This window comes from Myotis lucifugus, unplaced genomic scaffold (assembly GCF_000147115.1).
Source record: "Myotis lucifugus unplaced genomic scaffold, Myoluc2.0 scaffold_415, whole genome shotgun sequence".
In the NCBI taxonomy this organism is placed as follows: Eukaryota; Metazoa; Chordata; class Mammalia; order Chiroptera; family Vespertilionidae; genus Myotis; species Myotis lucifugus.
In genome coordinates this window covers 158,384-183,775 of record NW_005871463.1, presented here as the reverse complement: position 1 = coordinate 183,775, position 25,392 = coordinate 158,384, and the positions used below count along the sequence as shown (strand labels likewise).

The 25,392-nt window shown below is 60.7% G+C and overlaps 1 protein-coding gene across 1 annotated transcript in view; it reads left to right on the top strand.

Annotated features, from left to right (window-relative positions):
* The window catches only part of LRP5 (LDL receptor related protein 5), a 62,225-nt gene that overhangs the window by 10,692 nt on the left and 26,141 nt on the right, over window positions 1-25,392 (top strand). Inside the window, 7 exon segments of the mRNA XM_006102480.3 lie at window positions 2,446-2,842; window positions 6,902-7,099; window positions 7,549-7,745; window positions 8,311-8,442; window positions 20,253-20,649; window positions 21,741-21,912; window positions 24,009-24,225. Coding sequence (XP_006102542.1) covers window positions 2,446-2,842; window positions 6,902-7,099; window positions 7,549-7,745; window positions 8,311-8,442; window positions 20,253-20,649; window positions 21,741-21,912; window positions 24,009-24,225 — 1,710 coding nt within the window.

The window sequence follows — 25,392 nt, the reverse complement described above, 5'->3', positions numbered from 1 at the left end:
GCTCCCAGCTCACACCTGGAGGGCTGGCCCCATCTGTTGGCCCTCGTGATATGTGGCCTTGAAAAAAAAGTGTACAGGTAACTTCATAGAGACATAAACGGAATACGGGGCTCAGACATTAAGAATATATTTGCCCGGAGACTCAACAAGGTCCTCTTTCCCCTGCCCCGTCTCCTGTCAGACTTTGTCCCCACCTCGCACGTTCTCTTAACCGCGTACATCCGGGTTGAGAGCCAGTCAGTGTGTGTGTTTTGACTTAGCATTTTCTGATGTTACTGCCATCATTTTCTTAATGCTTTCATGGACACAGCTTTCCACTGAGAACAGCCTAGTTATCCTGATATTGGGGATGTGTTGCTTGCTTGTTTGTTTTTTTCTTCTTACAAATAGGGCTGCTGCAGCGAATCCTGTGACTGGGACCTTTCCCTTCCTTCGCATTGGTCCTGGAGCGCGGCGGTGGCTGGGCCAGCGGCTCAAGCTCTCACGCTGTCCCCTGGCCCCTCCTCTTCTCGCTGCCCAACGTTCAGGCCACCAGTCACGAGGTCATCCTGGGTGGAGTGACCTTGGACCGGTCAAGGCACTCTTTTGTGTGTGTGTGTTTTAAATCCTCACCTGAAGATACGTTTTGTTTTGTGTGTTCTTTTTAATTGATTTTAGAGAGAGAGGAAGTGTGTGTGTGAGAGAGAGAGAGAGAGAGAGAGAGAGAGAGAGAGAGAGATATCAATTGGTTGTTTTCTGTACGCACTGCAACCAGGGATCGAACTCCCAACCTTAGTATGTGCCCTGACAGGGAATCGAACCCGAAACCTTTCAGTGCACAGGATGATGCTCCAACTAACTGAGCCACACAGCCAGGGCCAGGCACCTCTCTCAGAGCCTTTTTACCTGGCAGATATGCAGCTGCGACCCCTGACCTGGGGGGCCTGTGAGAGGAGGGGGTCTTGGGCACACGGGCTTGTCCGTGGGGTAGGCATGGGGCCCAGGGTCTGCCTGCCTCCGTGTGCTCCCCCGGGACGTTCACACCGGCTGTTCCCTCCGCCAGGGACGCCTCCCTCCAGGCCTCCCTCGCCCCCTTCACCTCTTTGCCCGGGCGGTACTTTCTCGGTGAGACCATCGAGGCCGTCTCATGTGACGCACACCCAGCCCCTCGCCCTGCTCTGCTTTTCCACACACAGAGTGTACGTCCCCGGAGCCACGTCTCCTGACCGCGTGCAGTCACTGCTGGTCTGTCTCCCGCTGGAAGAGAGGACACGAGGGTGGGTTCGAGGTTCCGTCCTGTGTGCGCAGGTGGAGTCTGAGCCCCCTGCGCGCCACTCGCCGTGCCCTTCTGGTCTCGCCGGCCCCTCCTCCTCCCACCTGGGCCTGTTCCCACCCGCCCCGTCCCGGCCTCCCTCTGACCGTCCTGTCCTTGCCTTTCTCCTTTCTCCACCTGTGGGAGAGGAGGACCCGTCTCCCGGATGAGCTGGGGCACCCGGCCCCTCGTTGGCTCGGGGCCACGTTAGCTGGGGTGGCCCAGGCCCCGAGGAGGGGACTGGAGGGAAGGTGCAGCGGTGCCAGCTGGGGAGGGCGGGCAGCCACCCACGCAGAGGCCCCCCTGGCCGTGAGCTCCCAGGTGACGGAGTGCAGGGCGCCGTGCGCACTTAGGAAGTGAGTTGCTAACTGTCTTGGACGCAGGGAAGAGCCGCCCCTCCCCGAGTCTCCGTTGGGAAAGCACAGAAAATGGAAAAACACCCCCGTCCTCGTGGGCCTTTGAAGGGTGCACCTGAACGGCCCAGAGTGTAAACCGCGGGGAAATGTGGTCTTTCCAGTTCGGGGAGAAAGAACAGAGCAGAGCCAGGATCTTGGCGCGTGTCGGGCTTCGGGCAGCTTCTGAGAGTTCCTTCCCCTCCTCCCAGCCCTGTCCACCTCTGGCACGGACCCGCTCCTGTCACCTCGGGGACTTCTCCTGTCCCCAGCTGGGGCTGGCGACGCGCCCCCTGGGCACCGCCCTCCGCCACTTCCTTTCCTGGCTGGAAAGCAGCCGGCTGGCGACTCCCGTCTGTGGGCCATCCACCTGGTGATGCTCACACCTGGGATACCTCTGGCGTCGGGAGCCTGCTCCCTCCTGAGACCAGAGATGCTGGTTTAGAGTGGGAGGAGGAGTCGACGACCCTCTCCCCGCCTGCTTCAGCAGGGGGTGCCCGGGCAGGAGCCGGGTCAGCCTGGTAGGGGGATGTCCCGGGGCCTGTGACAGCACCATGTGCGCACCTGCATCGAACGGGCCCGAGTGGCGAGGCGTGGGCCTGTCCGACCCCTTCCTAGCAGCGCCTTAGGGAGCGGCAAGAAGGACGGAGGGCCTTGGGCTCGGGCTGGGTGGGCGCCAGGGTGGCCGTGCCATAGCCCCTGCCCCAGGCTGTGTGCCCTGGCCCAGCCAGTGGTCCTCACGGGTTGCTTCTGTTCCCACAGCCTCGCCGCTGCTGCTGTTTGCCAACCGCCGGGATGTGCGCCTGGTGGACGCCGGCGGAGTCAAGCTGGAGTCCACCGTTGTGGTCAGTGGCCTGGAGGACGCGGCCGCGGTGGACTTCCAGTTCTCCAAGGGGACGGTGTACTGGACGGACGTGAGCGAAGAGGCCATCAAGCAGACCTACCTGAACCAGACGGGGGCCGCCGTGCAGAACGTGGTCATCTCCGGCCTGGTGTCACCCGACGGCCTGGCCTGTGACTGGGTCGGCAAGAAGCTGTACTGGACGGACTCGGAGACCAACCGCATCGAGGTGGCCAACCTCAACGGGACGTCCCGGAAGGTCCTCTTCTGGCAGGACCTTGACCAGCCTCGGGCCATCGCCTTGGACCCCGCTCACGGGTAAACCCAGCGGCCGCCCCCATGGTGGGGTGGGGTGGGGTGGGGTGGGGTGGGGTGGGGTGGGGTGAGGTCATGATTTCCCTTAGAAGTTTCTTGAGCCTAAGTTGCTTTTTCTTTTTAAATATATTTTTATTGATTTCAGAGACGAAGGGAGAGGGGGAGAGAGATAGAAACATCAGTGATGAGAGAATCCTCAATCGGCTGCCTCCTGCACGCCCCCTACTGGGGATGGAGCCCGCCACCCCTGCTTGTGCCCTGAGTGGGGATGGAACTGTGAAGGCAGAGCCAGCGGGATTGGCTGGCTCTGTGCCTGTGGGTCGGAGGGAAAGACAGGAAGCAGGGTGAGGGGCGCTGCTCCGTGCCTCCGTGTCCCCATCTGCAGGGGTGTGACCAGGTCCCACGTCACAGAGAACACCGGGAACGTCGAGTGGGTTCCATCAGGGTGGGCTGCTGTCACACCGAACACGCTCCCCACCCGGAATCCGGTCTCCGTGTCCACGTGAAGGTTTCTCTCTCCCTCCTGCGGCCTTTTGCCATGTTGCTGGGAGGTGCTTGGCCTTGGTGGTGAGGCACGTGGTGCTTGGCTGGGAGCGGTCTTCCCGCTCCCGGCCAGGCAGGCTGTGCCTGTTCCACCTCTGGGAGCCGGCCAGCCTCTGGCTCTGGCTTTTCTCATTAAATATTTGAAATCCTTTCTGAAATCCTGCCTCAGAATTCTCCCCCAGATCTACCCCAGGTCCCACATCTGCCCCGAGGGGCAAAGTTGACTGCGTGGGCGTCCTGGGCAGGACTTGCTGAGGCCCCAGCCTCCCCCCTCTACCTCCCCCCCACGCCTGCCCTGCTCCAGGAATGGGTCTGAAGAGCAAGGGAGCGCAGACAGCTGTGGTCTCCCCCACTCGCCAGGTGACGCAGCGGGGAGTGATGGACCGCGGTCCCCGGACCCCTCTGTGCTTGTGATGGGGGTAGAGATGCCTCCTCTGTCCCCCGAGGCACCATGTCGCCCAGGAGGGAGGAGTCCAGGTCAGGCCCTGGGAGTGTGGGCAGCACTGCTGCCCTCGCCAGATCCTGGTCTCCGAGTCCTGGGGCAGGACGCTGCCTGCGAGTGGGGACAGCGGGTTTTGTCCTCCGTCCTGGCCTCAAGCACAAGGTGGCGAGGAGCAGCTCTGCCTCCTCCCAGTCCTGTTGGAGCTCCTGCCATCTCCTGGTGCCCTCCCGTGACACCATCCCCCCGGGGGTCCTCCCTCAGATAAGGGGGGACACCCCTGGCTCCCATCAGGAAGGTCCTCCGTCCCAGTGTCCACCTCGGTGTGTGTGTGACCACGAGCCCACTGCTAGGGGGGCCACGGACCCCAGAAGCAGGACGTGGTGCAGTGTCAGGGAGGCAGAGTGGGCCGTGGGGGGACCCTCTGGCCCCGAGTCCCTGGAGGACAGCAGCCCAGTGCTGGGGGAGGCCCGGCCGGTGCCACATGAGGGGCTGCAGTGGCTCCGGGTCCCCGGTTAAAGCCGGGCTAAAACCCAACCCCCTCTTTAAAATGCAGAGCGGCCCTTCCCTAAAATAACACAACCACAACCGCAGCCTCTGCACAGAGCCCAGGCCGCACTGCTTTCCTTCGGAAGTTGATTTTCCTCCGTGGAATTTGGCCGGGCCTGCGGCCGCGCTCAGGACGTTGCAAGAGCACGTCCACGCCAGCCCGTCTCTGGTAACCGAGTGGCTCGCAAATTCCCCATTTAAGGAAACCAGCGGCCTCTGTTATGAAACTCGGGGGAAGGAATGTGAATTATGCTCCTCCCGGAGGTCCCAGCCTTCCCGTTTTCTGGCCTGTCCTGTTGCCCGCAGCAGAGCACTCGGGGAGGCCGAGAGGGGATTGCTCGGAGATTTATCCTCCTGCCACCTCCTCGGAGGGCGGCGGGCGGCAGGAGGGCCGGGCCCTTCCAGGCTGTCGGGGAGAGACCGGCCTCTGCGCCGGGCCGGCGGGAGCCTCTGCCGAGCTGGCCGCCAGCACCTGCGAGCCTTGGGCTGCCAGGAACAGTGCACCCACCCCCAGGCCGCTGGCAGAGGCTGAGTCATATGATGGCCAGGACCTGGCCTTCACCCGAGCACCGCCCGGCGCTCCCAGAGCTGCCGCTGGCACGTGACCTGGGGCGGGCCAGCCGTGCAGAGCCCGGTTTTCTCATCTGCCCCTGGGAGCGGAATTCCCGCTCCCCCGTGTCGTCGAGTTCTCCCTGGATACAAAGGAGACGGCGGCCTTTTGGAGAGGCGCTCTCTCCTGTCTGTCCCCCCGCCCGGGGCCGGGGAGCTCGGTGACCGCCGCTGGGTGCCGTTGGCCACCATGCAGGGAGGAGGGGGTGCATTTTGTACGAAGCGCCTGCTCATTTTCAAGTCCTCACAGGGAGGTGGTGATGGTACCGGCTCAGAGATGACCCATCTCAAGAAGCCGGCATGACCCCACGGAACGGGGTGGTGGGGGCTCAGGTGCCCGCAGCTCCTGTGGTCACAGGCTCCCCTGGGGGGCACATGGCAGCTGTATGCGTATCATTTCCCTCTCCCTGATGACCACGCTGGTCGTGAGGGTTGGCAGCTCGGGCTTTGCTGAAATGGGATGTGGTTTGACCTCTGAAGAAATGGAGGCCGAGAGCGGTGGGGCACCTGGGTCGGCACAGAGAGAAGCAGCTCACACAGAAGAGAGCCCGTGGGCGCACGGAGTAACTCTGTTCTCAGACTCACACGATGTCGCGGGCGCCGCCTCCTCCGTCTGGGCAGGCCCTCGCGGGTGACGGCACAGGTGGCTCCTGGGAGCCCCTGCCTTCCCAGCTGGGGTTCCAACTCACCCCCCTCGGCCCAGCGTGAATGAGCCGCTGTCTCTGCAGCAGTCGCTGAGGCCCAGGGTGACGGGTTTGCTGACGCCAGGATCCGTGCCCACGCGGGGGGAGGGGACTGGGAGACCATGCCACCCGGGGAGCTTCATGCACCACGAGTGGGCGAGGGGCTCCGCGAATCCGACACCGTCCCCCTTCTCTGCATAGAGACTCAGGTGGAAAACTGGGACAGTCTCTGGGCGCTGGTGGGTTGGAACCTGTCACCTGGCTGCCTGGGGTCACACCTAGCGTCTTCGTTCACTTGCTGGGCCATCAGATGGGAAGCCTTTGAGGAGGTGGAGGTTTTGTGTGGGTGGGTGCCCCTCGCTGGAAACGTGAGAATGTGGATGAACAAAACCAAGTACCCCACCCCCACCCCCCATCCCACCCAGGAGTGTCCACTCCACGTACATGGTGCTGTTGTGTTTTTTTTTTTTAATAGACTTCACTTTTTAAAGCAGTTTTCAGTTCACAGCAAAATTGAGGGGAAGGTGGAGAGTTCCTGCACTCCCTTGCGGATACTGTGCGTTTGACAGAGGTTTAATCGTAGCATCAGACAGAGCGGTGTCACTGCCCTGCAAGCCCTCCGTGCTCCGCCTGGTCACCCCCCCCCACCAGCCCCTGGCACCCCGATCTTTGTACTGTCTCCACCGTTCTACGTCTTCCAGAATGTCATGTGGTCGGATCCCACAGCGTGTAGCCATTTCAGATTGGCTTCTTCCACTTAATGTACTTGTAAGGTCCTTCCTTGGTGTTTCGTTTTAGTGCTAAGTTACATTCCATCTCACACGTCTGTAACTGTCTTTAAGAGGTTCGTTTACAGCATTGTCATAGTTGCAAAATATCAGATAACAATTCAAACACCCATTGCGAAGTTATATAAATAATTTATAGTACTAATTGCCATTAAAAAATAAGGAGAATTTCTATAAGTAAAAAGATTGGGTGCCCAGAATATATTGCTAATGAGAACGATTGGAAATAGTGTATTTTGATTATCCAACTTGGTTAAAAATTATTTTACGTATTACTAACTGCTTAGAAAACCAATCGGAAGTAACAATAGCCCAGGCCCTAAGCTTTGGTTGTCTCTGCTGGCTGAGACTTTGGGGCACCTTCACTCTCTCTGCTTCCTGTTTGCATTTGTGGAGGCAGAAAATAAAAACAAAAAGCAGACCTGTTACCTCCTTCCCTCCCCCTCGTTAGGTACATGTACTGGACAGACTGGGGTGAGACACCCCGAATCGAGCGGGCGGGGATGGACGGCAGCACCCGGAAAGTCATTGTGGACTCAGACATCTACTGGCCCAACGGGCTGACCATCGACCTGGAGGAGCAGAAGCTGTACTGGGCCGACGCCAAGCTCAGCTTCATCCACCGTGCCAACCTGGACGGCTCGTTCCGGTAAGTGGCTGCCCAGTTGTGGGCCCCCACTGCACCCCAATTCCCACCAGGGCCTTGGCCAGACCACGCTGGAGGTTGGCAGGCGTCCTTAACTCAGGCCCATCGTCTTATGTCTGAATCCTGGGGGCTTGAGGACTTCACAACTCCTATTTAGAACCGTAATAGAGCGCACGCACCTCATGTAACATCACACCCGAGCAGGGTCTGGGGTGGCATCTGCCATCGGCCACGTGAATATTTTTATAGCGAGATGTAAAGTGCTCATTCTCAGTGAAATCGAAATGATTTAGCCCCACCTCCATGCACAGGTTTGGCCGTTAAATGAGGAGAAAACGCTTTCAGTTTTCAGACTTTTGGATTTGCAGACAAGGGATTGTGGACCTAAAGCCCCAGGGTCCGACCGGGTTTTGAACCGGTCCGTGCACCCCCGTCTTCCTCCACACCCGCAGGCAGAAGGTGGTGGAGGGCAGCCTGACGCACCCCTTTGCCCTGACGCTCTCGGGGGACACGCTGTACTGGACCGACTGGCAGACCCGCTCCATCCACGCCTGCAACAAGAGGACTGGGGAGAAGCGCAAGGAGATCCTCCGTGCCCTCTACTCGCCCATGGACATCCAAGTGCTCAGCCCCGAGCGGCAGCCCTACAGTGAGTCGGGTGGGCGGGTGGGGCAGGGGCTAGTGCCCCTCCCCCCCAGGGGCCCGTGGTCTGGGGGAGGCCTATCCTCAGGCTAGTGGGGAAAAAGGGGGTACTTGCTAGAGCAGAGGGAGATGTGCAGAGTGCAGGGGTGGGCTGGGAAGCGGCCTGGTTGGGGCCCCCCTGCAGGGCTAGTGTAGGGCCTGTTCCAGAGGTCCCCCGTCATGATCCATATAGGCAGGTTCTGAGATCCTGCCAGGAAAGGCTGAAGGTGGCCTTCCTGGAGGAGGTGTCCTTTGTGGGGCCCTGCAGGAGACGAGGGCCTCTTGTAGAAGATTGGGGGCGCGAAGATGCCCACACCTGGGCCGGGAGGGAGGCTGGGAGAAATGGGAGGAGTTGGCGGGGCTGATGGCCGGGCGTGGTGGGAGTCAGCGGGGAGGCGGGATGGGGTGCCGTGGTGACCCCCCATGCCCCAGGAGGATGGCGATGGGGCAGAGGGACACACTGGGGCTCCCAGGGCATGGGAGGTCGGGGGCCCTGTTCTGGAACTTTCTCTCACCCTGCCCGTTTCCCCCAGTCCACACGCAGTGTGAGGAGGACAACGGGGGCTGCTCCCACCTCTGCCTGCTGTCCCCACGGGAGCCTTTCTACACGTGCGCCTGCCCCACCGGCGTGCAGCTGCAGGACAACGGCAAGACGTGCAAGGCAGGTGAGATGCGTGGCGCTGGCTGCGCCGCCCTGGCAGGAGCGGTCTCCCCCGTCCGTCCCGGTGGGGTCGTCCTGTGATGACCCCCGGGGAAGCTCGGTGGAGAGCAGGTTCCTGATGGGACCTTCACGCCCCGGTTCCCTTGGTTTCTCCCACACGCCGTGTCTTTCCTTGGCTTTAGGTATTTCACCACCTTTTTATTCTCCCCCTGAATTTCCAGGCACTCGGTGCTCCGAGGGCTCAGACGCCGACTGTTTCAGGAAGGGCCAGCCCCCTGCTCTGTGGTGGTGTCTGAGCCTCGGGACTGCAGGTGGCAGCCCCGGCGAGCTCCTCTGGAAGTGGGCGTCCCTTGGAACCTGCTTCCCTGTTGGGTGTTTCCCTTCTGTCTGTTTTTGCTGTTTCTGACTCGTGCTGCCGGGAGAGGGCCGGCTTGGGCCTGGCCCTGGACTAAGAGGGATCTGCATCTGGTGTTGATTGGTGATGCCTGGCTGAGCCCTGTGTTGGATCGGCTTGTGATGTCTGCTCTGGGAGAGGGAGGGGTGGCGGGTGGCAGGATCGGTCGCCATCTCCGCCCACTCGGGGTGTTTGGGGCCAGGCTGCATGTGGGCATTTGGGGAAGGAGTAGGGGAAACACAACTCCCTCCCAGAAGGTGGATTGTGCAGGCGCCTGGCCCATGGGGACGTGTGCAGGTAGTTTTTGTTAAGGGGCTGGTGAGGCTCCCGCCTGCACCAGAACTCCAGGAATGTCTCAGGATTTGCAGCTGGGACCTTGGGCGTGACTTAGGTGCCTGGGACTCTCGCTTTGGGTGTCTGCTTCATGGAGTTGAAATGAAAATTTGTGAGAATTCCATTTTTTCCTGACTCAGTGAATGAAAGCCAGCCTTATATAGGGGGTCGGTGCCTTCCCCAAGAAAAGGGCTGAGGTGGTGGTGATGCTCGGATCCGGGAAATGGGTATGGCCTCCAGCGGTGTGCAAGCGTCCCCCTCATAGGGGAGGGTGGAATGGGGGCGGGCCCTCTGGCTGCCGAGCGCAGGTGGAGGTGGAGTGGGGCTGGTCGCGTCAGCCATTCCTCGCCTGTGAGATGGGAGCGCAGAGGACTCCCCTTCGCATGGGGGTGGAGGGGTGGGGAGGCGGCGGTCAGAGGAGAGGCTGCTGTCCAGGATGCCTGTGTGGACAGGACGTGGGGTCCACGTGGACCGAGCGTGAGACTCGGGATCCCTTCCTTTGGGCTCAGGGGTGCATTGTCTCAGGTCCCCCAGCCCCTCCTGGTGAGTGGCCCTGGTGTGGGTCCTGAGGTTTGAGACGAGGAAGGAAGTCACACCAAGCGGCCCCAGGTTGGCCAGGGGCTTGGGGGGACTCGGGGGGACCCAGTGACTCTTGTCCCCGGAAACCAGCATGCAAGGAGCCCTTGGGGGCTGGCCCCGATCTCAGCGCCCGCCGCCTCCCGCTCGGCCTCCCCGCCCCCTCCTCCCCTCCGAGGCTGCTCCGCTGAGGCGCCCAGCTGGCTTCGGTTTCCCCCATGTTTTTCCAATTATGTGGAATGGGCTAAAAACAGCAGTAGCGGGGCCTTATTTGGGAGTTACCACCCCGTCCGAGGAGGCCTGCTGATTCCCTAGCTCCAGCCTCTCAGCGGCCGGCTTTGTGGGACGTGCCCCTGTTGTTTTGACTTTTGTCCCCACACATTCCTCATCGCTGGGGGCTTCTGGGCAGTGCACCCCCCTTCCCCCCCACCCTGCTCTGGGCCTGAACGACCTGGGTAGGTGGCTCACGGGAGTGTCTGGGCCCTGGGGCTTCACCGCCCAGGGTGGCCGGGCTGTGCCGGGGCGGGTTCTCGGTCCCCCACCCAGACCGTGGGCTGTCGGGCAGGCGGGCGGCTGCGACGCCGTGATTTACGGGTCTGCCTGCCCCACCTCGCCAAGAAGTAGTTTTAACAGATGTTCGCAGGGACAGGAAACAAAAAGACGGCGGGGATGTGGCCGGCCGAGGCGGGGCGGGGGGAACAGAGGCGTCACTGTTGGGTCTGAGGGGCAGACTGACAACTGGCCGACGTCTCAAAGCCCCTCACATCCATCCGTCTGTCCCGGCGGATTAAGCCGAGGCTCGGGGCTGAGGAATAAGGGGCGCATTTGTTCCCAGTCTGGCTGTCTTGTCACTTATCAGGGAAGTGGGTCAGAGGGAAGAGAAAGGAGGCCCTTGTGGCCCCCGCCACCGCCACCCGCGCCGTGATTGGCGTTGACTCTGCCGACGGAAGGCAGCTGCTGTTCTCGGCTGTGGACCGTGAATTTTTCAGTGAATTTTTAATGGCAGGAAAGTGAGATTGCACAGTCCCAGGAAATGGGATGACAAGGCCGAGCACTGACTTTTATTTTGTTGGAAATCGAGGCATAACTTGCAGACAGTAACGCGTGCAGATTCTAAGTGTGCGTCTGGTTTGCTTTGACAGTTGTATAAACCACCGCCCAACCCGATACAGAACCTCCCCGCTACCCAGAACCCCTCCCCGCCCCACAGCACAGCCGCTGTCCTGGCTTCTAGCACCAGATTAGCCCGGTCCGGAACGTTTTAGAAATGGAACCACACAGCACGTGCTCTTTATGTCAGAGCCTGAAGACCAACGTTTACGTCGAATAAAAGCGGAGAGGAGAGCATGCCCTATTCTTGGAAAGAGAAGACTGTCGTCCTGGGCTGTGGGATGAGACCCAATAGCCCTTTCCTTTCTGGTCCGGCTCGCTCGCTGCAGCCACCCCAACACTGGCCCTGTCTCCCCAGCCTGCCCGGGGTCCCCCGAGCTCCGGCAGCCCCAGCCCAGCCCCAGCCTGGCCCCAGGTGGCCCCGGGGCTCAGATGTCTCCCCTCGCTTCGGAGTCAAGTTCTGGGCTTCTCGGGTCCAAGTCCTGGCAGAGCCCCAGGCTGCCCAGAGGAAGTCCCACCTGCCCAGCCCCGCCGGGTCGCGTGCCCCTCATACTCGTCCTGGCTTGGGTGACGGCTGCCCGTTCCCTGCCTGGGTTCCTCTGAGCGTGGCCCTGTGCCTCTGCCCGTGCAAGTTCGCGTGCCCTGGGGTGGTGCGCAGAGCGCCCCTGTTGAGCGGGGCTGATGCCTTGGGCTGCCGGCTTGTCATCAGAGAGAGACTAGGAGGGTCTTTTCCACCCGTGACCTCCTGTTCCCATAGAGGTGGGCTGTTTGCTCCTCCCATCCCACCCCCTGAGCGCCCGGCTCTCTGCCTTTGCTGTGCCTGCTGCCCAGAGCACCCTTCCCCTTGGCCCCAGACCTCCATTTATTTATTATTATTTTTTAAAATATATTTTATTGATTTTTTACAGAGAGGAAGGGAGAGGGATAGAGAGTTAGAAACATCAAATGAGAGAGAAACATCGATCAGCTGCCTCCTGCACACCCCGTACTGGGGATGTGCCCGCAACCAAGGTACATGCCCTTGACCGGAATCGAACCTGGGACCCTTCAGTCCACAGGCCGACGCTTTATCCACTGAGCCAAACCAGTTAGGGCCAGACCTTCATTTAGACACCCCAGCCCCTCTGGGAAAGGAGGGAGGGGTTCTGGCTTCCCCTGGGACCAACGTCAGGACCAGGAAGGTGCTGGGAAAGATGGTTCGTCACCTCTAAGAGTGCCTATAGCGCGGGAACAACCTGGTTGACTGCGCCAAGAGGGGCCTTTCCTTCTCCCCGCTTTGCTAACCCGAGGGACATGATTTGGTGGGAATCCGGGCGTCTGAGTGTGGCCTCGGCTCTGCACGGAGTGGCTGTCACCCCAGTGAAATGCAGAATCTTCGGGTCTCGTTGAGGGTCAAACACGGTCATGTCTCTGAAGGCGCCTTATAAACTGTGAAGTGCGGTGCCCTTGCATTGAGCCGTGTGAACCGCTGAGGGGCCTGAGAGGTGGCATTGTCATAAGGTTCAGCCGATCCGAGATTTGGACGGCCACCACGGGGTGGGTTGGGTGGTAGCAGTCCTATTCTTCTTTTTTTTTTTTTTTTAAATATATTTTATTGATTTTTTACAGAGAGGAAGGGAGAGAGACAGAGAGTTAGAAACATCGATGAGAGAGAAACATCGATCAGCTGCCTCCTGCACATCTCCCACCGGGGATGTGCCCACAACCCAGGCACATGCCCCCGACCGGAATCGAACCCGGGACCCTTCAGTCCGCAGGCCGACGATCCATCCACTGAGCCAAACCGGTTTTGGCAGCAGTCCTATTCTTGAGCCTGCTGGGCCGGCACACTGCTGAGCCCTGGACTTGTCTGTACCCCATCCCGTGCCTTACACTGCCTGGGCCCCAAGGGCAGAGGGGCGTGTCCATGCGCCCAGCCAGGCCGTCTCACAGAGGACAGAGGGGATTGTCAGGAGGGGCGTCCCTGCTGTTTGTGGAACGGCACGGGTGCCTGGCTCAGAAAGGCACTGGGACGGCTTCTTAAAGACCCGCGCCACGTGCCGGAGCGGTGGGACGCAGCCTCCTCCCCACCGAGGTCACTGCCTGTTCTCAAGCCCCACACACCCACGGTCCTGAGTTTCAGGGCCGCCCATCTTTGTGTGTGTGTGGTTTTAAAAGAACATATTTGTATTGATTTTAGAGAGGAAGGGAGAGGATGAGAGGGATAGAAATATCAATGACGAGAGAGAGAGAATCATTGATCCACTGCTTCCTGCACTGGGGATCGTGCCCCCAACCCGAGTTTGTGTCCTGACTGGGAATCGAACCGTGACCTCCTGGTTCATAGGTTGACGCTCAACCACTGAGCTGCGCTGACGGGCAGGGCCACCCATCTTTAATTTGCCCAACAAACCACCTTTGCTCATGTGTCTCTGTCTCTCTGTTGAGCCCATCTCTGCCCGGGGCGTGAGCCTTCAGTGTGCAGCTCTCCCCTTGTGCACAGACCCCCAATGCGTGTTTATGGCACGCACAGGACCATGCGCTGGGGCTGTGGCCTTGGGCTGCCGGGCACATGGGCTTGTCAGGGGACCCTCCCCGCCTGGCTGGGGGGCCTTATCCATACCTGGGTTTTATCTGTGAGGGAGCAGAAGTCAGGGTGCTTGCTCCAGGTCACTCAGAGAGGAAGTGGGGATGGGGCTGAAGTCAGGTGCCACCGTGTGGTGAGCAGCCCCAGGGGCCGGGGGAAGAGCAGGTGGCGGAGGACCACGTCGGGGGCCGACACCCGGAGATGGGAGGAAGGGCCAGCTGCAGGGGGGTCCCCAGGCTGGCACTGACCTTGCTGCTCTCTGGCTGCCCCAGGCCTCTGGGCAGAGGAGCGACCCCCGTTTTAGAGCTGGGCCGGCGGTGCCCCTGCCGCTCCTGGCAGCTGCAGCCTCGTCTCCGGGAGCCTGGGGTGGGCCAGGCGGGTGGACAGCTGCTCGGGCCTCAGGTTTCCAGTGGAGCCAGCGCCCGGCCCGGCCACTTCCTCTGTGCCTTGTGACCCTGTGGTCACTCGGCACGGTTTCCTGGGCCAGGATGCTGGGCTGCGGTTTTAGCTTTTGTCCAACCACTTACCCCAGGGGGGCAGTGGAGAAACTCAATCAATTGCTAAAAAACAAAAATAAGCCGGCCGCCTGCCTGCTGTGAAGCTGTTTATGGCCTTCGACTCTGCAGAGTGGACGGCAGCCTGGGCTGGGGCCCGGCTGTTTCCACGCGGCTTCAGGCCCGGGAGGTGGCCCAAGTCGGCTCTGCCTGCTGTGGGGCAGCTGAAGGGAGCCTGGCCTGGGAGCAGGCCTGGCAGGGGTGTCCGGGAGGCGAGGGAGGCTGTTCTCTGCATCCATCCCCAGCATGGGGTGGTGCTGACCTCTGGGGGGGGGGGCGTCCTTGGGCCATGACCTTGGAGCTGCAGTGGTTCATCGGGGACCTGTGGTGATGTCCACTCTGCCTGCGGGGTGATGGGTGGGGGGGCCCTTCCACTTCCGTCTGGGCTGCTGTGGTCAGTCCTTATTCTGCTCATCACAAAAACCCCTTTTCCCACGTTGGGGTGTGGAGATTAACCGAGACGACCTCTCAGTTCCCCCGCTCTGGCCGACCTGCTAGCAGGCTCTCCTCCTAGGCTGTGGGGACCTTCGGGTTCCCCTCCCCGTTCCTCCCTCCTCCTGTTGCTCTTTTCTCCCACGCGGCTCAGAACACGAGGCCACGTAAATCGTCCCCGAGTGGCAGTTTAATGCAGGCCTGGGTCATTCGTTCCCGCGTCGCGCGGGGGGACCCGCCAGGTCCGACGCGCCTCCCCGCTAGACCTCCAGATCCTCGAGGGATAAACGCGTGCACCCACCCGTGTTTTAAAAGTCTTGGTGTTTTCTTGTTATAAAGTAACATTTGTTTTCACTGTAGAAAGGAAAACATCATAAAAAATAATGGCGAGAATAAAATCCACCCATCACTTTGCCACCCAGAAATCGCTGCTCCGAGTGTTCTGCTGCGTTTCTCGTTCATCTTTCCGCGGGATTTGTCCAGATCTGGTTCTGCGGGATTTGTTCACATCGCGAGTGTGGCGTCGTGTCTGACTTCCCCGATGACCGTTTCACAAGCGCTTCCTGCGCGGACCTGCTCCAGAGCGTGTGCTCGGCGCCTGCGCGGCGCCCTCAGCCCGGGGCCTGCTGTCACCTGACGCCGTGTGTGGTGGGACAGTTAGGCTGTTCGCAGGCTCTTTGCTTTGGTTTGGGTTTTGCTGTTTTCGTGCAGAGATGACAGTGACTCTCGCTGACCAGGAAGCGGTGACCAGGATCCACGTGCGCCTCGGGCTGGGTTCTCGGGGGGAACTCGCTGGGTGAGGGGTCCCTGAGCCGCGTTGCCGTCCAGGGCGTGTGTGCGCTGTCGGTCCCCTGGGAGGCGGGGCATGTGGCAGCCACAGTGAGAGGGCGCGAGCCTCTCCACCCCGAGGTGGCGGCCGTGGGCCTCTCCTGTTGGCATTTCCCCGAGAGGTGCCTCGTTGCTCACGTTTACCTCCTGTGTTGTTTCTCCTGTTAGTTTGTGTTTATGGTCTTCGCCTGAGCATTGCTGGGGTTGGGTGGTTTTCTTATTGACTTACCTGCCTTTAATTAAAAAAATTAATAGACTCTAATTTTGAAGCAGCTTGAGGTTTACAGGAAAATAGAGGGAAGCGTATGGGCGATTTCTCTGAATCCAGTCTCCCTCTCACACGGTTCCCGTCACTAGAATGTACGCTCTGCTATTGTGAAGTCATGTACTTTTCACACGAGGGTGAGCAAACCGCCTGTGGGCAGAAGGCTCGCTGCCTGTTTCTGTGCAGCCTGGGAGTTAAGATGGTTTTGACGTTAGAATCCCAGGGAGAAGGTTTTGTGACGTGGGACACGATGGGACATTCACGTTCCGTGTCCACAGAGAACGGTTCACACTTCTGCTTACGCATCGCCTGTGGCGGCGGCGGGGCCGCAGTGAAAGCGATGGGTGCCTGTGGCGGAGACAGTCGAGGCCCAGGATCATCTCCTGCCCTTTGCAGGGAACACGTTCAGGCTTCGCTGGAGGCGAGCGGGAGGGCCTGGGCCGTCTAGAGGTGACACAGCGGACACATGCGCGGGCTTCCTGCCGGGCGCTTGTCTCAGGGTTGCGTGTTGCCCTGCGGCTGGGCTCCTGCGGTGTGCGCAGCGTGCTGTGTGCGCCAGGCTGCGCCCAGAGCTGTCCTGGGAGAGCTGTGGCCTGTGTGACAACTCAATCCCTCGGTGGGCCCTGGCCTCCTTGCTGAGATCGGCCTGATGCTGGGTGTTGATAGGTCAGTGCCCGTCCTGCCCCCCCCCCCTCACCTCCCCCCGCCCCCGCCAGCTGCAGGTGGACTGCTGCTCGACCTTCGTGCTGTTGCCCAGCCTGTTGCTTTTGCCCGGAGTTCCCTCCCTTGGAGCTTCCGCGAAACCTTTCCTTTCACACTCTGCTCCCCGCTTGTGTGGGTTGGATTGTGTCCCCCCAGGAACCTGTGAGGGTGACCTGGCTTGGAAAGAGGGTCTTTTCAGGTGCAACCCAGTTAAGATCGTCACACGGGGTGAGGGTGGGCCCTCAGCCCCGTGGCTGGTGACCTTGTAAGGGGGAAACGTAGACACAGACACGCGGGGAGGAGGCCGCGTGCAGATGGAGGCAGAGAGGAGTGAGGCCGCCGAGAGCCCCGGAGTGGAGCGGCGACCCCCCGAAGCTGGAAGAGGCGGGAGGGACCCTCCCCTGGAGCCTGCGGAGAGCACGGCCTGCCAGACCTCGATGTTTGACTTCCGGTTTCCAGACTGAGGGAGTCAGTTTCCGCTGGCATAAGCCCCCCAGTTTGTGGCCGTGTGTTACAGCCGCCCCTCTCTGTGTCTCACCTTGTCTGTGACCCCAGGCTTGGCACAGGGATGGTCCTGGGGTGGAGGGCGCTTGGCAGGGAGTGTGTGTGTGTGGGGGGATGACATCAGGCCGCCCCTCAGGTCTGAACACCCTCTGCCAGGAAGGCCATGTCTGACCCGGCCTGTGCCCTGCGGCCCGGGCTTGGCCCTGAGGCCGAGATGCTGCCTTCTTGCCTGGGGGTGTGTGTGCAGGGAGGAAGGGGCGCGGTCAGGAGCCCCCCAAGGAGGAGGCTCCAGGACTGCTGCCCAGCAGGGAGGGGAGGTTTCACTTTCCTTGGCCGCGCTGTGAGGCCGGCTGTTTGTTTAGACAACCCCAAGGAAAGCCATTTGGCCAAACTGTTAGTTTCTAAACAGTTCACTTCCCTGGTGTTTAAACAAACTCCTACCCAGGCTTCGTGTCTGGTCCCCGGGAGGGGGTCGGCCTGTCCGCCTTATGGCCGGCACCGTGCCCCGCACCCACCCCCCGGTGGCCCGAGGCCAGGCTGCTGCTCTGACCTCGCTGTGGACACCCTTCGGGGATTACCTGTGGGCAGCAGCCTCGGTGAGTGGCCTCAGGGCCCAGGCCAGTGGCTCCGTCGGCGCCCACACTGGCCTGGCCCTGGACAGAGCGCCCTGCTACCTCCCTGCTGGGCACGGTCTGGGCCGCCTCAGACCATCAGGCAAATGGGCTGGGCTGTGGCTTCCTCCCTGGTTCCCTCCTGGTATCGGGGTCTCTGCAGTTTTCTCATTTTCTGGGCAAAGCTCCAAATAAGAACCTCAAAGGCTTCTGCAGCCGAAGGGGTGTGGGAGACCCCCCCTTGAGTCAATTAACACCCACTAATGTTTCCCGGGATTTAATCACCACCTCAGCCGCCGAGGCTTCTTTCTAAGGGGCACTGATAGTGGGGTTCCCTGATGGGGGGTGCTCCAGGCTTTGTGTTGACCTGGAACTGGAGGGCTGGGGCTGGGCACACTTAGCCCCTGCTGGCTCTGTGCCCGCTGGGCACGCTCTGCCTGAATCTGCCGAAGGTCGCAGCCACACGGATCCCACAAGCTCTTGGAACTGGAGGCCAACCCCCCGGTCTCAACCGTCCCCGTGCCCCAGCTTTCCTTCCTGGCCCTGATTCACTGGTGATCTCTGCCCTGGGACCCCAGGGACACCAGGGGGGCTGATCCGTTTTTTCCACCCCCATCGCCAGCACCTGGTCCAGGACCTGGATGAAAGTAGCCGCCCTCAAAAGTCTTGGTGGGGTGACCGAGCCGGCTGGGCAGCTGGCGTGTGCCAGCTTCAGGGACAGAGTGCTCGTGGGCCCTGACTTTCCCACTGGCTGCTGTGTGCTTGGGCGGGGACCCTGCCTCTCTGTGCATCAGTTCTTCATCGGTAAAAGGGGCCTTAATCGGGTTGGTGTGAGGTTGGTGCTATTTTAGGTGATTGTGCCTGGAGGATCATGGGAACAGGGAGAGGCAAAACAGGCTCAAATGTGTTTTGGGGCCAAGTGTCGGTTTCCATCGGGCCCAGTGTTTTCTGTGGGGCTGTGGTTGAAGTGCTACTTGAGGTCAAGTGGGGTTTGACATACACTCTTACGTCTTGCGCAGTGAGGCTGCCCGACCTTCCCTTGGGAGCCCGGCAACCTCTTTGGAAAGTTTTGCAGATGCCCTCTGGGGCAGGGCTCTGGTCGTGCCTGGGGGGCTTCTCCCCCCCCCCCCACCCCCGCCATGGCAGATGAAGCCAGAACCTTCTGTGGAGTAAGGTCTCCTTGATGTCAGGGCTAGACAGGGTCGGGCTGATTCTTCACTCTAAATGAGGGAACCAAGGCCCAGAGAGGGTTAGGGACCTGCCCACAGTCACACAGCAGAGGCAGTGCGGGAGGTTTCCGCCCTGAATTCTCCCTGCTTGTCCTAGGACGTTGGCACTTGCTCCGAGCCTGGCCTTGTGCTGGGGCTGCGGAGAGCGAGGGGGCAGAATCCCCATGGGTGGTGCCCAAGCAGAGGGGCCGGCCTGACAGTCTGTGAGTGTGGTCAGCCCATGCACTGGGGCCGTGAGGCGGGAATGGCTTTTAGGGGAGGAGGAGGCCTGTGACCGGGGCCTTTAAGGACAGGTCAGATGTCAACAGAACATTTTGGGAATGGAGCCCAGAGGAAGACAGTCTGTTGAAATTCAGAATTCCCCTCCTCTTCCTCCAACACACATCAAATCTGAGCTTGCATGACCCCCTCTAACTAAATCTGGACTTGGATCTCGGCACTTGGGGCACCTTCTGATCCTTGCCGGCCGCCGCCCTTCCCCAAGGCCGGCTCAGTTTGCCTGGTCCTGGGTTCATGAAGCCGTGGCTGGCACGTGTGCGCCCTCTAGTGGAGGCATCAGATGATGACCGCTGGGCCTTGAAGCAGGACAAATGCAGGGCACCTGTTGGAGGGCTTGACCCTTGCGGCCTGAAGCTGGCGTTGAGGTACAGGAGATCCGACCACCAATGGCTTGACCAGGCGCTGAGGAGGCCGGGCAGTTGGCTGTGCCTGGGGGCCTGGGAGCCTGGGTGTGAGGGAGGTGCCGGCGGTCCTGTCCCTGTCTGCATCCTGTCATGTTGTGTGACTTCAGTGGGGTCCCTCCCCATTCTGGGCCTTGCGTCAAACCAGGTAAGTGGCCCCAAAGTACCAGAAGTGGTCTCTGGGCCTCATCTTGGTTCTGTGGATCCTTGAGACGAGAAGGGGCCAGAATAAATGAGTGAGTGATGGCCCAGCTCTGGGCGAGGGCCGCGTGCTGACCCCGCAGTCTCCGGAGGTGTTCAGGTCAGGGCTGGGAGCACCCCGGGGGCCCCGAGTCCACATGAGGCTCCATGTGCCCCTCCTGCTGGGAGTTCTGGTAAACCCCCGCAGGGAGGACCCAGGACAGCACCAGGTGTTAATTCTGCTGGGTGACAAAGAGGAAGCCCGGGGCGCCTGTCCCAGGCGCTCACCCTGGTCCACGAGCGGCCACCTGGGAAGGAATCAGACTGTGCGCTGACAGGTGTGGTTGTGGGCCATGAGGCTGCCTTGTACTGTGCGCTGATAGGTGTGGTTGTGGGACATGAGGCTGCCTTGTGGGGTAGGCAGAGTAGGGGGGGTGCTTCAGGGAAGAAGTGGCATTTGAGCTGAGCCACAGGGTGAGCGTATAGAGAAGGTGGGGCCCAATGGGACCGCCAGTGGGGTCTGGAGCCCAGTGCCCAGGCAGGACTTATAGTTGGGGCTGGTGAGGCAGCTCTTACGCTGTGCCGTGGTTGACACCAGATGGCTGTGTGGCTTTCAGCTGGTTGCTTAGCCTCTCTGTGCCTCTGTTTTCTCATCTATCATGTGGTGATACAAATAGTGCCAGCCTCGTAGAGCTCCTTAGAGGATGAACTGGTGACTGTGTAGGAAGATCGAGTGAACGTCACCTAACGTTACCCTGGGGACCTGCCGAGCCCCTCCCCGGCCGTGCCCACCCCGGGCTCAGTCTCTTGTCCTGCCGCAGGCCTCACCCCACTGCTCGTGTACCCACAGGGGCCGAGGAGGTGCTGCTGCTGGCGCGGCGGACGGACCTGCGGAGGATCTCGCTGGACACGCCAGACTTCACCGACATCGTCCTGCAGGTCGACGATATCCGGCACGCCATCGCCATCGACTACGACCCGCTGGAGGGCTACGTCTACTGGACGGACGATGAGGTGCGGGCCATCCGCAGGGCGTACCTGGACGGGTCGGGGGCGCAGACGCTGGTCAACACCGAGATCAACGACCCCGATGGCATCGCGGTCGACTGGGTGGCCCGAAACCTCTACTGGACGGACACGGGCACGGACCGCATTGAGGTGACGCGCCTCAACGGCACCTCCCGCAAGATCCTGGTGTCCGAGGACCTGGACGAGCCCCGCGCCATCGCGCTGCACCCGATGATGGGGTAAGGCTGGGGGCGGCGGGGCCTCCCTCCCTGGCTGGAGCTGGCAGCCAGGCCAAACGGAAGTTCTGGAACTTCCTCCTGCGTCAGAATCCCCCGAGGAGGGCTCCTTAAGACGCACATGGCTGGGCCTGGTCCCCGAGCTCTGACTCAGGAGGTCTGGGTGGGATGCTTCTGCTGCCGGTCCGGGGACCAGACTTAGAGGAGCTCTGACAGGCTGTTGTGTGTGTGTATAGAAAGCCCTGGAGACCTTGGGTGCGTCATTTCCTCCCCTGGGCTTCAGTCTCTGTGTCTGAAAAATGGACCGGTCCCCAGGGTGAGTTCTGGGCTAGTAATGGCAGCAGTAGTGATGGACGCTGCGGCCCTCACCACGCAGGGGCTGGCCTCTTCTGAGCACGTCATGTGCTTCTGTAGATAAGTCTTCTCCTCCCCCCTCACCCTGTGGGGAAGGCTGAACAGTGGAGGAAGCTGAAGGCCAGAGAGGTTAAGGGATTTGCCCAAGGTGAGGCCGGTAGACGGATGCGGCTCTGTGTCAGCTGCCAAGGGCAGGACTGTCCCCCAAGGAAGTGGGCAAGGGTGTGAGGGGCAGGGAGGCAGAGGCGCTCACTGCCGGCCCCAGGGTAGGGACTGTGGCTCGGGGTTGTTCTCCCCTGGGGGTGGGGGAGCAGACTCCAAGGCCCCTCCCAGCTGTGGGTCTCAGGTCCCCGGGGAAATGGGGCCGGGAGTCGGGTGTGTGAGATCCGAGGGTCGGGCACAGCCAGGCAGGTTGTCCGAGTGCTCACCCTCTTCCCGGAGCTGCCACCGCAGCGTCTAGTTTTGCTTCTCGGGGCCACAGAGAACGTGTCACCTGCTTTGCACACGGGAGCCCCTCAGCTCTTTGGAGAAGGTTCCACTTGGCCTCTTCCTCCCTCTCGGCGCTCAGCCCCCCAACACCCGGGTCCCTCGTCAGGGCGTCTGCTCTCTGTTGGTCCTTCCAGTCCAGGGGCCCCGAGCGTGAAGCCAGACCTGGGGCACCCCTGTCCCTGTAGAGTCCCCGGTCTTACAGGGACAAGACAGACAGACACTGTCATAGACAGGTGCTTCTTCTTCTCCAGCCTCATGTACTGGACAGACTGGGGGGAAAACCCCAAAATTGAGTGCGCCAACCTCGACGGGCAGGAGCGGCGTGTCCTGGTGAACACATCCCTCGGCTGGCCCAACGGCTTGGCCCTGGACCTGCAAGAGGGGAAGCTCTACTGGGGAGACGCCAAGACGGACAAAATTGAGGTGAGCCGTCCCCACGGGTGAGCGTCGGGTCAGGAAGCGGTTCAGTATAGATGTCGGCCCAGCCAACCTTGGGCTCTGAGCTTTTGGCAGAGGCCAAACCTGTCCCTGCCCCCCATGCCCTGCCCCCGGCCCATGTGTGTGTCAGGACCTGGGCTCTGTTCGGTGGGCAAATAGAATCCTCAAAATAATCATTACAACACATTTTTTTAAAAATATTTTTTATTGATTTCAGAGAGGAAGGGAGAGGGAGAGAAACATCAATGATGAGAGAGAATCATCAATCAGCTGCCTCCTGCACACCCCCCACTGAGGCTTGAGCGCGAACCTGGAATTGAAACGTGATCTCCTGGTTTATAGGCCGACACTCAGTCACAGAGCCACGCCGGCCAGGGCCCACCTAGCGTGTTTCCATCACCTTCTTGTACCTTCCTGTTGTGGGGCCAAAAGGGGAACCGGCACCCAGACCGATTCAGGGAGTTAATCCATCACCCGCCATCTGCGTTGACCCTTAAACAACTCGGTTTGAATTGCCTGGGTCCGCTTGTACGCGGATTGTTTTCAGTAATTTATTTTCTCTTATGACTTTCTTAATAACATTTCTTTCCCTTGGCTTACTTTATTGTAAGAATACAGTCATATAATGCGTATACACAATAAGTGTCAGTCAACTGCGTTGTCGATAAGGCTTCCAGTCAACAGTCGGCTATTAGCAGTTAAGTTTGGGAGGAGTCAGAAGTTACACTCGGATTCTCGACAGCACGGGGGTGGTCGGCGCCCCCGATCTCCGTGTTGCTCAAGGGTCAACTGTACTGGTGCCCCCAGGGGCCAGGAAGTGGCGCCCAGAGTCCCGTAGGAAATCCGTACAACCTGAGGCCTGCCTTCCAGGTGAGGCGGCCACTCCCCAGCTCGTGGCACAAGGGGATGGTCTAATCTAGGGCTCCCACCTGGGCTGCTCGCAGGACGCACACCTGGGCCCAGGGCCTTCCAGTTCCGATGGAGTGGCCCCAGGTTGGGGCCCAGCTGTTGTTCTTCGCTTGGTTAAGTTCCCCGGGTTAAGTTTCCGGTGGAGAAACTGAGATCCATGGGGTGCAGGGCCCTGCCCATGGGCAGAGCTGAGGGGGGGCTCTGGCGGCTGGCCCTGCCGCTTGGCCAGCGCTTTGTCCGGAACGTCCAACAACAGAGGACCGGAGTCTTTCTGCTCCGCACGCATTCGCTCTGCCCGGGTGTTTGCCGCCTGCAGAGCGGAGGGCTTTTCGCTTTTCTGACGAGCTGGAAGCATCGTCTGTCTGCGGGAGGCCTGCTGAGACCTGCTTTGATGTGCTTGTCGCTTTCATCGGGGCCGGAAAGCCCACGCTTGGATGTTGCGTTTTTATCGTCTTCCTTTTATCAGAAGCTTCGACACGGTGCCCCGTCGTCAGAATCCCGTCCTGGCCGGTGTGTGCATTCCGGTTCCGGTGGGGTTCGGCGTTTTGTGTTGGACGGCAGTTTTCTCCTCTGTGGCCTTTGTGGTTGGTGCTTTGCATCAGCACAGACGCAAGAGCAGGGCTTGGCTTGTGCCTCTCAGAGTAACCGGCGCTGGTGTGTGGGGATGGGAGGCATCCTGGAGCCACAGCTCAGTCAGAACCAGAGGGCCCTCAGCCTCAGCCGGTCCTGACCGGGCGGGAAGCTCGTCCACAGCACCCCAGTAGATAAGCGGGTGACGGTGCCGAGGGCCCGCAGTGCCGCGGTTGTACGGACCTCTGAGACTCAGCTCTGTGTCCGAGTGTGGTCCGGGCTCCCTGTGCTGCCCGGGGCAGGCTTGCTTCCCGTGGAGCCCACCCCTGGGCTGAGACCCGGCCTTGGTACCGGGCAGCCACCCCCAGCTGAGCAGCAGTGGTGGGAGCAGCCACCTTTTTGCCTCACCTGTACCCAACCACGCTGCCCCTCTCAGCATAGCAGCCGCCCAGAGAGGGGGGCTGCGAGGAGAGGCCCTGACCCGGTCCTCGCTGTGGTGGCCTGGTGAGGTGCGGATGGAGCTGAGGCTCCCGGAGTCGAGCCCGGCCTGTTTCAGGCAGCTCAGGCCTCGGCTGGTTCAGACTCGTGTCTCCGTCCGCCAGGTGATCAACGTCGACGGGACAAAGAGGCGGATGCTCCTGGAGGACAAGCTCCCGCACATTTTCGGGTTCACGCTGCTGGGGGACTTCATCTACTGGACCGACTGGCAGCGGCGGAGCATCGAGCGTGTGCACAAGGTCAAGGCCAGCCGGGACGTCATCATCGACCAGCTGCCCGACCTGATGGGGCTCAAGGCCGTGAACGTGGCCAAGGTCGTCGGTGAGTCTGGTCAGCCTCCAGCCATGGGTCAGCCGTGCCAACTGGTGTGCGGAGGAAGCGGCAGGGCTGTGGCTGCCCTTTGGTCCACGGGTGGTCCCATTTGGGGGCATACGTGTCCAGCTGGGGAGCCTCACTGTGGTCTGGGCAGGGCAGGAGATGGTGAGCATATGTGGTTAGGGACGGGTGGGCATGGGGTGGTGTACTGACCGGGGGTAGTGTCGAGGCAGTGGATATGGACGGGTGCTGCTGGCAGTAACTGTTACAATAATGGCTAACACTTACTGAGCGCTCGCTGTGTGCCTCAGTGCCCAAAGCCACCCTAGATGCTCATTACAATATTGCCCATTCACGCTGGGGAGGCGGAGATAAAGCCACGCAGCTAACGGTGGCCGGTGGCCAAGCTGGGACTCACGCCTGGGTCTGCCTCCACCTCATCGCCAAGATTTGCAAAAGAGCTCCCTTCATGCAGTTTTGTCTCTTTATCAAAAGGATTCCAAGTGCAGGTCCACAAGCTACATCGGAGAGAGCAGCGTCCAGGTGGGCTGGGCCAGGATGGGGGCTGCGGGCTCCATGGGGCAGGGGCTCTGCTCCCAGCGGAGGCCCTGTGGCTGGTACAGCACCTGCACATGGTGCTCAGCAGACCTTCGCCCTCAAATAGTTACAGTCGGGTGGGCGAGACTCCCCTTAGCTCCCAGGCGGTGGCTCTGGCTGGGATGTTAGAGGAATGCCTGGGAGGTCATTGGAGCTTGGAATTTCAGGAGCAGGTGGAGAGTGGGGTTTGCGGGAAGAAGGAATGGCTGAGCAAAGGCCCGGAGGTGAGGCCGTGGGGGCTGACCCGGGGGCGGCCACTGCTTCTGCGTCTCAGGGCCTAGTCCCCACCTGCCCTCCTGAGACAAACGATGGAATCGCACGCTCCCTTTTACCGCCACCGCGTAAGACACACTCGTCACCAATGTGGGTGGTGGGACCACTGTGAGTGATGGTTTAAAAAAACAAAACCCCAGAGATGATTTAAAAAAGCTGTATCCACAGGGTGTGATTTAAAGTTGAGAAATTAGACTCATCCCCCCCCCCCTTCTCTCTGTCTCATCTCAGGATTTACTGAGAGAGATGGGGAAAAGCATTCTTTTTTTAGCTGAAACACTTGACATTAAGTTAGAGCCAATT